The sequence below is a fragment of the Tursiops truncatus genome, chromosome 1, assembly GCF_011762595.2.
Source record: "Tursiops truncatus isolate mTurTru1 chromosome 1, mTurTru1.mat.Y, whole genome shotgun sequence".
NCBI classification, from domain to species: Eukaryota; Metazoa; Chordata; class Mammalia; order Artiodactyla; family Delphinidae; genus Tursiops; species Tursiops truncatus.
Window position 1 is genome coordinate 29,700,201 of NC_047034.1, and position 14,642 is coordinate 29,714,842.

At 37.9% G+C, this 14,642-nt stretch overlaps 1 protein-coding gene across 1 annotated transcript in view; it reads right to left on the bottom strand.

Annotated features, from left to right (window-relative positions):
• The window catches only part of KMO (kynurenine 3-monooxygenase), a 55,460-nt gene that overhangs the window by 18,301 nt on the left and 22,517 nt on the right, over positions 1-14,642 (bottom strand). The window contains 4 exon segments of the mRNA XM_019920608.1: positions 1,762-1,927; positions 3,321-3,408; positions 7,121-7,169; positions 13,530-13,619. Coding sequence (XP_019776167.1) covers positions 1,762-1,927; positions 3,321-3,408; positions 7,121-7,169; positions 13,530-13,619 — 393 coding nt within the window.

Sequence of the window (14,642 nt, forward strand, 5' to 3'; positions counted from 1 at the left end):
AAAAACTGGTCGGGTAAGAGGATTGTGGGTCTGGGATGGCTGAATCACGGGATTGGTAGATTAGATAGCAGTGAAGGACAGTGGCTGCTGGTGAGGGTGAGCACGCTGAGCAACGTGGAGGGGGAACAAATGAGCATGGTGCCTTACTGGTAATAGGACACCAGCCTGGATGAGGTGAGCCTCCTTGCTTCCCTCTTGCTATCTTTTGACCTATTCTACATGGTGTTGATAAAGCAAATATGATACCAAAAACATTTTGATATTCATACATATTTCATGACCCTAGAAAACAACTCTTTAAATTTTCAGGTTCTTTATTCCAAGTCACGCTCTCAATAGATATCCTTATGCAACAGCGGTCCCAAGGTCAGATTTGTCATAATTCCCATGGGTCTTCTTACTACAAGTCCCTCCACACATAAAGTCTAAGCGAGACAGTTTGCTTGCTGTGCAAAAACAGCTTTAAGATAAGCTCCCACATAATTCCCAAAAGCACTCCCTTAATATTCACCCAACTCTGTCACTCATCCAATCTCTCCCTCCTACTCCACCTGTCAGAGATGGAGTGAAAATGTCTGCTACATTAGAAAAAGAAAAAAGGAAGGAAGAAAAGGAAAAAGAAAAGAAAGGAAGGAAGAAAGAAAGAAGTGGAGAAAAAGTTTCATAGAATTGTTTTTGGGCCATGTCAAAATATTCCCATGTCTGGTCACATTACTATGTCAAAACAGCATTTCTTAAAAGAGTAAAAACTTTCTATAAACCACCAATCATTACTATTAAATAGGAACACCTTGTAAATAAATGGCTATCTTAAATCTACACTAGTAGGCATGATCCCACTCAAACTGGGGACAATTTTTCAACAGAATCCTATAATCCAGAATTATCAGATCCTGGGCCATTAGAATATGACCCACCTGAAGACCATAAAATATCATTGAAGAATTAGTAAATCCATGTTTAACCAGGAGGAAGAAATAGAAAGACAACGAAATGTTAAAATATGGATTTGACTGGCTGATAGTTTAGTATATAAGTGGTATATAATACCACTATCCCAAACTGACAAACTATTTCATAGATGTCTGAATTTCAAATAGTATAGATTAAATCAGTACCTTAAAAATATATGTTTTATATGCAAATCAAGTATTTAACTAATGCTGTTTACTTTTCATTACTGATAAGCCAAGATCCTCATTGCTTCTGTTGGTGTTTTAATTTTCCTTATTAAATTCCTACATTTATTTGTTTATGACAATACACAATATACATACTACATATTTCCCTCCGGCCACATACGGTTTAACATGGGAAGGAGGGAATGAGAAACATGCAATGCAAATCTCTTTGAAACAACTTGCTGTTCACTTTATTTAATAACTTTTGCATTTAATCATGAGTATAAGAACTCTGGATTGTCAGTATACATAGTTGATTCCCAACCCAATTTTTTTCTCCCAAGAGATAATAGAAAAATGATATTATTGTGTAAGACAAATCCCCTGTGTGTTTCCAATAAGGTAGTTGTAATTCCTCTCCTTTCTTCCATTCAAGAAAACATATCAAAAGGTAAGGGAGTGAGAGTGATATTATTGAAGAGATACCTGTACATCCAATTTATTATTAATTACAAAATACTTGTGGCCTTGATCAAGATATGCTATGAGAACAACTGCACTAGAATATGCTTCTATACTAATACGGGGCAGGGGGAGGAGGAGAGTTGTAGAAAGAAGAAAAGAAAGGGAAAGGACTTACATCCCCATTCTTAGGTGGAATAGTCAATTCCATGAACCCATGAGGAATGTATTGTTGACTGTAATCAAAGCGGGGTTTCTTCATGAGGTGAGTTCTGACAGTGGAATAGGCTCCATCACATCCTACAATGAGGTCACAGGTGACATCTTTGGCAACGTTCTCATGTCTGAAAAATAAAATAAATCATCAAAAAAAAAAAAGCCTAGTGGTGAAAATGATGAAGTACCTCTATTGGGTATAAAAAGTAGTGACTTAATGGGGCCACTACTCACTTTTACCTATCTGATTTAGAGCTTTGAGTGGATAGCTATAAAATGAAGATAACAATTGTCCCAGTCATGGGTTTGCTTATGAGAATGAGGATAACACACAACCATACTGATTAACAAAGACATGCTAGGCCACAGAAGCATGACTAAGAGTTGAGTTCCCTGCATGAAGGAAGAGAACCTTGAAAAGAAAGCAAAGTGTTTCAAATGGAGGGAATGTATGAACAACCACAGGGATGTGACCAGAACCTTCTAGGAGCAACACATTTGTCTTGAACAGAGGGGATCAGAAGATGAATTTAAGAAAAGAATACAATTGGGAAGGGAGGAGAAGAGAATGAATGTTAAGACAAAAGGTTTAAATACATTATTCTGGCAAATGGGAGAAAACAATTTTTTTCCATTGGGGAGATGGTGTATAAAGAGTAGTAATTTAAGATAACTTACTTAGGAGTGGAAACATTGCAGTGGAACCAGAGTGCAGACGGGAAAGAAATGGGGACAAGGTGACTGTAGTAGCCTGCATGTGTGGGGATGAGAGCCCAAGGATTGTGGCGCTCAGGAAGAAGGAAGACATAGGCTCTGAGGCAAACAGAAAGAATGAATGATTGGTGCATGTTTATAGGTCTAGTGGGAGAAAATATGGAAAGGGCTACATCAAGGATGATTTTAATTATTTGGGTAATAGTACTAGGGAAGTCAGGAATGGGAGATGCTTGGTGACAAATAGAGGATCAAGGTTTTAGATGTGTTTGAGATTATGGCAAGTAGTTGTGAAGGTGTTTAATGGGAAATTAATATTGATTAAGATTGAAATAAGGATTGAGAATGAAGAAAAAGGCCTGGCCTGGAGATGTTAATCATAGAAATGTGAATTTACAAGTAGTTGTTGAATGAACTGTGAATCCATGACATATCCCACGAGTGGGATATGAGGTTTAGAACTCTAGAGGAAATGGAGTTGGCCAAGGGGAGGCAGACAAACAGTATTCAGAAAGAGGGGAGGAGACAGGGCAGCGGAGGGTCATCTGTTTCAAGGGAGGAGAGTGTTTGAAGCAGAGTATGGTTACTAGTGTACTAGTGTAGAATCAGGAAGAATCACTGGTGCTAGTATTCAGAAGGCATCTAAGACCTATTTTCAATATAAAATTACTTGATTCTAGAAACTATTTGAATTACCCTGTTAGTTATCATTTAATTCTTTCAAAAGAGTCAGAGAACAAAGTTTACAGGTACAATTCTCCACGTCAACCCTTCACCTCTGAAGTCAAAAGGCTAACCGGTGATTACCCAAGCACTGTGATCGTTCCTTCCTCAGGATTACATTTCAACAGCCTGTGGCCAAAGTGCACCTTTGCATTGGGATATTTCTCAACAGCTGAGGAAACAAAGAAAGACAACTAATAGAAATGAAATTCCAATTCTTATTTCACTTAATCAAATTGAAATATTAATCATTTTCTGAGAACAGTGTGATAGAGATACTTATTCTTACCAATGTAAAAATGAGTTAGTTAAAAGGTAATTTGACAACTATTTGGCAAATGTTCCAGGATAATTTGGTAGCAAAAGAGATAAATAAAAATCAACTATCCTCATCTCAAAAAAAAAAAAACTAATTCCATTATGCAAATTCTTATATCACTGTAATTGTTGGCACCCTAGGAAAGAAGCTGTCATCACATATTTTAAAAGTTTTCCCCAATTTAAGGCTTAATTTGTGATCGGAAATATTCAATCAAACTTCCTTTCTCATACTATGTCTGACTTTATATTTCTTTTTAGCAAGTCCTCTAGACTTCTAGCTCAATTTGTCATAAATATAGATTATTGATACTAATTCTTTTTGTAATCAAACACTGCAACAGTTAGGGGAAAATGAGTAAGAAGATTTGAAACTTAATAAGTAGAATCAAATTATTTTAGTGCTTTCTTTGCCTGCTAACAATCTATAGTGTATTTCGTTTTCTGAATTATTAATTATGTTCTTATCATAGTAGTAAATTTATTTTTGTTCCTATTAGTTCTCATGGGCAGGAGATCTATAATTAGTGGTTATTTATTGTTCTTAAAGCTACAAATCAGAATGCAGGTGTTAGAGCTGGAATAGACCTCAGAGATGATTTATTTCAAAACTCTTCATCTTATAAATGGAATAACCAAGATCCTGGAGGGAAAGACAATTTGCCTGAGATCATACAAAGTAAAAAAATTAGGAAAAATAATCCAGAAGTCTGACTTCTGTACTTATCTCTCCTTTTCATCTCAGGTTTTGTCTTTTTTTTGTTCTGCTTTGCTTGAGTTTGATTTGGGGTCTGAAGACTTTAAGATTCTTGGACATGGGATTAGAAGCTTTAGAATATTGAAATCTGAGATAAGCCTAAGACTGATCTGTGTTTAAGAAACCTTTTGACAAATAACTTGGAGAAGTCAGAGTTTACCTGAACCACTATGGGTGTCTTTTATCAATACAAACACAAAATGTGTTTGTGGAATCAACCTTTTTGTAAATTAAATTTTATTTTATTTTCAAATTAGATGTATAGTAATACATCCCAAAGAATTTTCCATGGAACACTAGTCCTGTGATATGCTCCCCAAAATAATTGTTCTGTGGTCAGTCATTAGAGAAATGCTCATACTTTGACCCTCCTGGCTGTGCTGTCCTGGTCCCCAGATATATGTTGCTCTAGAGTGCTTGAAATGCAGCTGGTCTGAATGGAGATGTGATGTACCCACTGGGTTTTGACAACTTAGTACCAAAAAATAAAAAGAATAAAATGTCTCATGAGTAGCTTTCTTACATTGATTGTACATTGAAATGATAATATTTTGGATATATTAGGTTAAATATACTATTAAAATTAATTTCACCTATTTCTTTTTAGGTTTTCTAATGTGGTTAATATAAAGTTTTAAATTATACATGTGGCTGGCATTTGTGGTCACATCTTAGACAGCATTGCTCTAGAAAATCCACACTGCAGACTAGTAGAATAAAGGCCCTGAGAAGTACTGTAAGAAAAGACTTTTAAAACTAAGTTGATGCAGGGTTTATTAAATTTACCTGACCACATATACTTTTTCTGTTTGTTTTACTTAACAATTATTAATAGCCCACCAAATAGTAAACTATGAAACAATCCTACATGAAAAGCTGATTCAGGGAAGTGACTTAGTTACAGTACTTTCAGAGGTGAGGCTCTTCTATTAGAAGGAATGAGCATTTATCTGTGGAATGGGTGGCTCACACATCTGATGCCATGTAAAGGAATAAGAGCTGTGTAAAAGAACTTTATATGTCAAACAAACTTTAGGAGTCAAGAGATTCAGCATTCTTTTTATCAACATATTTATGTCATTTATGAAATTGCATGCTGTGCAGTGCACCCCTAATGAAAAACAGGGGAGCATGCAAGATTGGATCTCCTTATTATTAGCAGGTGTTTCATATATTATATATAATACTGGAGGCAGTGACCATAATAGTTAAAAGCATGGACTTCGGAATAGACAAACTCAAGTTCAAATCCAGATTCTACTACTTATTAGCAGTGTAATCTGCTGCTCTGTGGAGCTCTCCAAGCCTCCTTTACCATCTATAAAACTGAGGTAAAAATAATTCCCACTTCACAGAGTTGTTTGGAGGGTTATACAAATTGATGCAATATAAAGCAATTAACATAGTGCCTGGTGCATCAGTGAATATTGTCTATTATTTTTATCAATAAATTCATAGGATACTCTTAAGAGATTATCTTAGGTCCACTATGCTACTTTTTCAAAAATCTGTTTTGTAGTTTCTTTTCTTAAGATCAACATGAATATATCAAGCAACCTAGCCCACCCCCACCTATCTACTCATCCAAAAGTCAGTCTTACAACTACAAGTAAAGAAGTAGAAATAAGAATACTAAGCCCTATATCTTAAGTACCTGGTGAATCAACTAGAGTGACCTTCCCTATCACTCCTCCTCCCAGTTGAATTCAATTCAACAGATATGTTGCAAACTCACCCTGGGTAGGGGACTGAGGAGAAACACAGATAAATCATTGGAACTTCTGCTCTCCAAAAATCCAAGGCTGCTGGAACGCATTGAGGGATTGATTGATTTAAAAGAAAGTAGAAATACTAATGGCATGCTTTGCATGGAATGAATCTGTTTAGTACAAATGCTGAAGAAGAGAAAAAACTATGATAAAGGGCTACATGGAATGTGATTGGATTGATTATCCAAGCTACAAATTTAATTTGCAATCCAGGGACTTTTCAATTAATAGGTAGGTCTTTTTAGTTACATGAGCATCTTCAGGCTTATACACCCCTTCCTCTTTCTCAACCTCCTAAACCCTGAATCTGTTTTGTCTCCTACAAATATCTTGAATCTATACCTCCCCCCAACCACTTGGCTATAGCTTTAGTCCAGGGCCTTGTTTTTGCACACAGGGATTATCATAATACTCTAAAATCTGCAGCCCTCTATCAGCCTTCACACTATTGCTTTTCATCTTTCTGATAAGAAAATCTAATTGTCTCTTTGAAAATTGTTACATCTGTATATCTGTTGTTCCACTAGACCATGAGTTCTTCACTGAGGAGTGAGCACTCATTCAATCCAGTGCCTAGAAAACAATAAGAATTCAATACACGCTGAACAAATGATTTTTATTTAGACCACTGATAAAATGAAAAAGAGATGCTGGAAGATGCATCACCACTACTTTTTTTTTTTTTTTTTTTGCGGTACGCGGGCCTCTCACTGTTGTGGCCTCTCCCGTTGCAGAGCACAGGCTCCGGACGCGCAGGCTTAGCGTCCATGGCTAACGGGCCTAGCCGCTCGGCGGCATGTGGGGTCTTCGCGGACCGGGGCACGAACCTGTGTCCCCTCCATCGGCAGGCAGACTCTCAACCACTGTGCCACCAGGGAAGCCCTCTACTTTTAAAGAAACACTTTGTATTGTACATAGTCTTGCTCTTAATAACCCCCCCAAAAAGGAATAGTAAACAAATCTCAGTAAATCATGTGACAATCATTAGTCTCATGTGCTTTACAGAAAGTGACAACTGGTGAATAAAGCACTGCACTTACCAGTCAATAGATCCTTGTTTAGATTTTCTCTGCTTATAGAAAGAATATACTGCAAGAAAAATATAATAGATACTGTTTGTTTCTGAAGAATGGACAAATATGCTTCTATTTTATTCACTCAGCAATAGGAAATATTAATCATTTAGCAGAAGGTTGCAAGCTCAGTTTTATAACCATTTAACTAAGTAATTTTTTTCTATAAACACTTTAATCAAATACATGTTATACAATGTTCACGTTTAAACTTAGGTTCGATACTATAAAAAACAAACCTTTTTCTGGTAGCAAAAACATTAGTTTCACTAAGATAGTTTTAACAATCAAACATAAATCTCATATATTCATCTTAGGTCTCTAAATCGAGCTGTGTAAAAAACTTCAGAAATGACAGCACTACTAGAATAAATGTACTATTTCCCAAAGAAACTACTTTGAAAGCCTTCATTTCGGTGTGAAAGGCTGTGTGTGTGTGTGGTGTGGTTGTGGTGGGGTGAGGGTTGCTAGGAGTAGGTGGAACCCAGCTGGGACATGTGTTGGTTGTTTCTGACTTCATAGGGCCAACTGTTCCATGAGACACGGTCAGAACAGTGCATAGGGCCCATGATATTTTCAGGGATTCATGAAAATATTTTAATTTTAGTTTATTTTAAAATCAGAAGAAAAATAAATATAATGAGTATATATAAGAATGAATCCAGTCTGGATTATATTCAAGATTAATATAATCTTTATATCAATGCACTCATACAATCTAATTTTCAATATTTATTGTTTTATAGAGAAAGGGTCTCACAAAGGCAAAAGTGCCTATCTAGAGCTCATGAAAGTCATAATGCAGTCTTGCAATTCAGGGCAAGTCTATTGTTTTAAAATTTTAAAGCATATAATTTTCCAAATTATGGGACATTACAACATTTAACACAAATATGGTAATTTATTAATCTTCACCTCATTCAAATATAGGCATTTAAAATTAACAGCTAAATCTATACATGGTGTAAAAATAACTTGGTCATGATACAGAAGCAGTGACTGAGGAGGAGCTTCCTGTGTCTTTGCTATAAATTAAAATTAACAGGGATGTCTTCATTCTCTGCCTCATGGTCGTTTTCGAGTCTTCTACATTATTAATCATTGCATTTCCATAGAAACCACACTTGTTATTCAAAGTATATTAGGAAACATTCAAATTATAAAGGCTTATTAATGTGAGGAAAATATTCTTTTCCTTTCACTTGATTCCTTTCAGGCTTAGTTGAGATAATCTGGGAACTAATAATCTGGGAACCAACAGACATGTCGGTCCTGCAGGAAGGCCAGGGAGAGTCCCGGTCTAATCTACTCCATATCTTTGAGCAGTATCTTATTATAACCAAAAGTTAGAGTCACTCACATCAAGCTTCACTTCTCCAATACATATTCTAAAAGGCTTATCTTGTGAAGAATAAGTAAGAATAAGAACAAACAAGTCAAGAGCTATAAAGTGGCCCTTGTAACCAAACCTAAAATAAGTAGGATAATCTCTTTTGGAGATTCGTAAGACAGTAGTTGCAGTGCTGACTTTTTCAAATATGCTAGGAAAAAATGTTTACATTCTAGTCCTGAAAGCCTTCAAATGAGAATGTTTTCTAGTAAGGGGGCACCATTTCTGTATTTTGGGTATAGGAGTTTAGCAAGAAGAATTGGAGGAACTCTGACCCGCTCTGTATATTGGAGAGTATTTTGATATTTGGCAACTGGGGAGGGAAATGGGAGGAACCAGTAAGACAGTCACCACAAGGGAGAAAGGGCAGAGAAATAACAGCTGGGGGAGGTAGGCTCAGAGAAGGGGGTATAGAAAGGATTTCAGAGGTCAAACTGTACACACTAGAAATTTATAAATTGTTTGCTGTGTCCTGTGCAAGGTGGACCTTCCATGACCCCCAAGTCTTCAGCATATTCATGTGTATTTTGAGTGAGTGCTTTTTGTATGGAAAATGGTGAAAATGGTGAGTTTCATGTGTGGCCATCATGGTACACAGCCAATACTAGAGGAGAGGGAGTGGACACCAAGAAGTCCATAGGACAGTAGGTAGGCTCCCTGAGCATTCGAAGGAATCCTGGGGTCATGGGGATGGCTTTGCACTTCCACAGTCTGTGGAATCGACCAATTCAAAGCAATTTTATATAGTTCTTAAAAGATAAGGAGACCCCATGTTCGACTCCAGTATAGAGACAGTTTTGCAAAGCTATAAATTTAGCATTAACTCAATTGCTAAGAATTGAGAAATGGCAAGACTGATGGGGAAGGATCATTTCCTCCTTCCATATTGAAGGCCCTGAAATGAGAACTCCCACCAACACGGTCAACTTCCTGGGGAGTCATTGGTGATGAAACTGCTCCTCTCTCTCTCTCTCTCTCTCTCTCTCTCTCTCTCTCTCTCTTTCTCTCTCTCTCTCTCTCTCTTTCTCTCTCTGTGAGGGTAAGGAAGTGAATTTTAGCCTCAAGTCCAAGTCACTCTTTTCATCTAGCTTCCCTGTTATTTTTGAACCATATCTTACTCCTTGACCTATCATACTTTATTGGTTCAGTCTCTGGGGAAGGGATGGATATGCTGAATTGGACCTCCTCAGCACAATGTTAATCCAAGAGAAAGGTGGGATGACTATTACGAGTCGCTCTCATTTTAGCAAAAAGAAACAGTGCAACTCAGCAGTACTACCAGCACTCCTCTGAGGGCCTCCTACACCATGCTCGCTGGCTGTTGTCTGTAAGGAAACCTGTCTTGTTTCTCCCTTGCTGCTGACCTCATGTGATCATGCAGCCAGTTTCTTTCTCCAAGGTGGTTGGAGTCAATGCATCTAAAGCTGCTGATCGCTGTAAGATTCTTTGCAAGTTTTCTCATCACTGGACACACGTGACACTTAAAAATTTACATTGTTTAGAAATTTGGTCTCACCCAACGTCCCTCCATAGATAGACTGTCATTTGATTGGAACAGTGCTATTTCGCTGCCAATCTAAGATTTAAACAAAATGTCTGTTTCAAGCCTCACCTTCTCTTCTCTGAAAATGAAAGCTTTCCTCCCTCTCTGAGCCATATAGCTGAGTGCCCCTGCCATCACTCGGGTGAGTTCTTTTCACAAGAACTTGATTACTATCTGTCCTCCCCAGGTTGCAAGCTCCTCTCCTGTTGCTCAGCAACTAGCACAGGGCATGGCTAGCATAGCACAGGAGGACAATTATTGCTTCCAGAAAAGATACATTTAGTTAGTGTAGTTTATACTTGACTTGCATGTGTAAATCTTACTTACCTATCAAGAAGAGGCAATTCTTTTCTTTCTTATAGCACCAAGCTCAATTTGGGGCCAATTAAACGGACATATTAATTATCTGAAGACATTTATCTGACTATGGATGGTCAGTGGACTTTCTTTCCCTTCCTTCCCCTGCCAGGCTCATGTATTAAGACTCTGTACCTAAGTTTTCATAATGCCAAAATAAGCAGGTTATTATTTCTAAAAAGTCATTAAATAGAAAATTTTAGTCCTTCCCCACTACCCCCTCATTCCCACTTAGTCGTTGGAATGTTTTACTTTTCAATTACTTTTTTTTTTTTTTTTTTTTTTTTGCGGTACGCGGGCCTCTCACTGCTGTGGCCTCTCCCGTTGTGGAGCACAGGCTCCGGACGCGCAGGCTCAGCAGCCATGGCTCACGGGCCCAGCCACTCTGCGGCATGTGGGATCTTCCCGGACCGGGGCACGAACCCGTGTCCCCTGCATCGGCAGGCGGACTCTCAACCACTGCGCCACCAGGGAAGCCCTTCAATTACTTTTTAAATGCACGCAAAATTTACCATCTTAACCATTTTTAAATATACAGTTCGATGGCATTAAATACGTTTACATTGTTGCGCTACTATCAGAACCATCCATCCACAGAACTCTTCATCTTGTAAACCTGAAACTCTGTCCCCATTAAATAATAGCTCCCCATTCCTCCCTTCCTCCAGGCCCTGTCAACCACCATTCTACTTTCTCTTTCTATGAATATACCTACTCTAGATACCTTACATAAGCAGAATTATATAGTACTTAACATTTTGTGGCTGGCTTATTTAGCTTAGTTTATCTAAGGTTTATTTATGTTGTAGAATATCAGAGCTTCCTTCTTTTTGAAGGCTGAATGGTATTCCTTTTTATGTTGTATAGAAAACCTACACCTCTGCTGTGTGTCTCTCCTTTACTCTCATACTATTACCACACTCACCACACTTCTGACACCATATACATGTGGGAGTTTTCCTCAAACCAGCAATTCTCTGCAACTCCAGCTGGGCACCCTATAGTTTATTCTGACACTACTAACTTGGAGATGGCGTCAGACTCCACAGGTGAAAAGCTCAGCCCTACAAGACCATTCCTCTCCTTCACACGCCAATTGCAAATGCAGTTTGTCACCTGTGCTTCTGACTAATCAGCTATAAATCAGAAGTTGCCATGATCCCCTCTTCAAGTTCAATCAATTTGCTAGAGTGGCTCACAGAATTAAGGGAAACAGGTTACTTACATTTACCAGTTTATTATAAAGAATATGATGAAGGATACAGATGAACATCTAGGTGGAAGAGATGCATAGGATAAAGTATGTATTTGCCATCTCTGGGTGTGCCACTCTCCCAGTACCTCCATGTGTTCATGAACCTGGAAGCTCTCTGGACCCCATAATTTTGGGATTTTTATAGAGGCTTTATCATGTAGGCATGATGGATAATTAACTCCATTTCCAGCCCCTCTCCCGCCTCTGGAGAATGGGGGTTGTATCTGAAAGTTCCAAGCTTCTAATCATGAGTTGGTCTTTCTGGTGACCAGCCCCCATCCAGGAGTCCATCCAGAGTTACCTGGAAAGACACTGCTGTCACCCAGGAAATTCCAAGGGATTTAGAAACTCTGTGTAAGGAACCAAAGACCAAATATTAGAACAAAAGATGCTCCTAGTGTTTTTGTCACTTAGAAGATTACAAGGGTTTTAGGAGCCCTATGTCAGGAACCAGTGCAGAGACCTGTATGTATTTTTTCTATTATCTCACATTAGTATATACCACATTTTGTTTATCCATCCATCAATGGACATTTTGGTTGCTTTTACTTGTTGACTACTGAGAATAATGCTGCTATGATCATGGGTGTTCAAATATCTCTGCCAGACCCTGCTTTCAGTTCTTTTGAATATATACCTAGAAGTGGAATTGCTGAATCATATGGTAGTTCTATTTTTAATTTTTTGAGGAACCACCACACTGTTTTCCACAGTAGATGCACCAATTTACATTCTCACCCACAGGGTACAAGTTTCCTATTTCTCCACACCCTCACCAACACTTATTTTTTGATAGTAGTCACCCTAATGAGTATGAGGTGCTTCAGCTTCTTTAATCAGCACAAGATCCACAAAGACCTTACTCCCATGAGCATATGTGCTTTATTTCTTGCTACCCAAAGTGTGGTCTGTGGACCTGCAGCATGGACACCACCTGGGTGAATTTGGTTTGCAGAACCTCAGCCTCCACCCCAGCCCTACAGAATCAGACTGTGTATTTTAACAAGATCCCAGGTGAGTCTGAGAAGCGCTGATCTACCTACAATGGACGCTCTGCAGAGGATCAGAGAGTCAGAAGAATATGAACCTCACTTGGGCTCTGCAAAATGAGGCATTGCTGGATAAAGTAAGCTGAGGTTTTTCTATGGTTGATAGATTTATGGTACATTCATTCTCTCTCTCAAAGAAATAAACACAGAAAGAAAGTGTAATCAGATAAAAATACTTTGCCCAACTCTGTACATTACTATTTCAAAGATAAGAAGAAAAATACAAAGTAGGATAATGGATTTTCTTTCTTAAACACTACATCATCATCTGGCCTCTGTTTGAGAAATTATACAATGCTGAAATCATTTCCAGTTCATTCTATAAATTCTATTATAACTATTACAACTAGAATAATAATAATTTGAGAAAAGAGAGTCAGGGGGAGGCAATAGCATCATAAAACTTAAGTTTGCATAGCGTTGTTCTTGCATAGTATGCTTAACAATAAATACATGGTAATCTCTATCTAGTTGAAAGGAGATGGGAGGGAAAGGGCATCCCAGGCCAGTATGAGTGAAGCATAGAGGCATAAAACAGCCTAATAGCAATAACAATAATAACCATTATTGAATGGTTATTAGGGACTGGGCCCTTTCTAAGCATCTCATATGAATTAACTAGTATATGTTCTTGCATTCTAAACAGGCAAGCAATGTCAAAGATAGGGTTAGAGAAGAAAGGCAGGGCCAACAGACAAGTAACAGAACAGAAAGTAGCAGGTTCCAGACATTAGACTCAGTTATTACCATTTTACAAGAAAAGTATCTCCAGTTAAACCTACCTGTGACTTTGTCCCATAGGGAATTGCAGACTTTTTTCCTGAAAGAGAGTGAATCATTCTTGCTCTCATGGGGATACCTTGGGATACAATCTGAAATAAAATCAGAAATATCAATTTCAATTTCCATAATGTGGCATCATGCAAATAAGATAGATATCGATTTTAAAATGTGCTTATTCAAGTATTTTCCAAAAATCAAAAAATGTAAAGGTCCATGAGAACACAGTATGGTAGAAAATCAATAAAAACTATGTTCCTGCAAATTTTACTTTTTAGGTTTTTTTTAACCTTTAGATTTTAGAATAGACGTCAAGTTTATTTGGTCTAAAGCAAATATTACAAGCGAAGAAATGGTTCATTGTCAGAGAGATTAAGTTATTTTTCTCATGATCACAAAAGAGAGTAATGCATGAGGAGTAAATCCCAGGATTCCTGAAATCCAGTGCAAAGTGCTTTCCTACACATGCTTAAGAAAAATGTGGAAATGCAAATGGCAGTTATATTGACTTATATATCATTTCAAAGACACACTGTTGCAAAAGTGCTATCAATAAAAATATATTATTTCTCTTCACATTTCCAAGAGACATGATAGTGAGAAGTTTGGCAACATTGAATCCATATAAGGAAAATCTGCAACAGGCACACAATCCAAACACTGAGAGCTCATTGGTTTCAGAATTTAGAAGTTTTCAAATTTTAGCTAGGCAATGTAGTGCATATGTGGTTATTATATGACACACAGAGGAGTCTAGGGCACCACCCCTAATACAATATTTCTTTAGTAAAACACATTCACACGAAATGAGATTTTTTTAAAAAAGCCTATAAAGAGCCTCACATCAGGTCAAGTTTGCTGCTGAGCGGGTGATGAAAAAGCTTTCTAGTCCCAGAACTTCTGGAGTACAGAGTTGTGGATAAGAGATTATGGACGTAAGTAGTCAAAAGAACGGAGTTCGTCCGCCTCCTCTCACCCTGGATGCCATCTCAGATCACACTTCTGTAGGCAGAGGTTCACGATACTGTTGAGAGCCCAGTGTCAGAAGTGATGATCAAGTTCCCATCTGATACAGTATCTGCCTGCCCCACAACCTGCTCTGGTCCCCCCAGGTG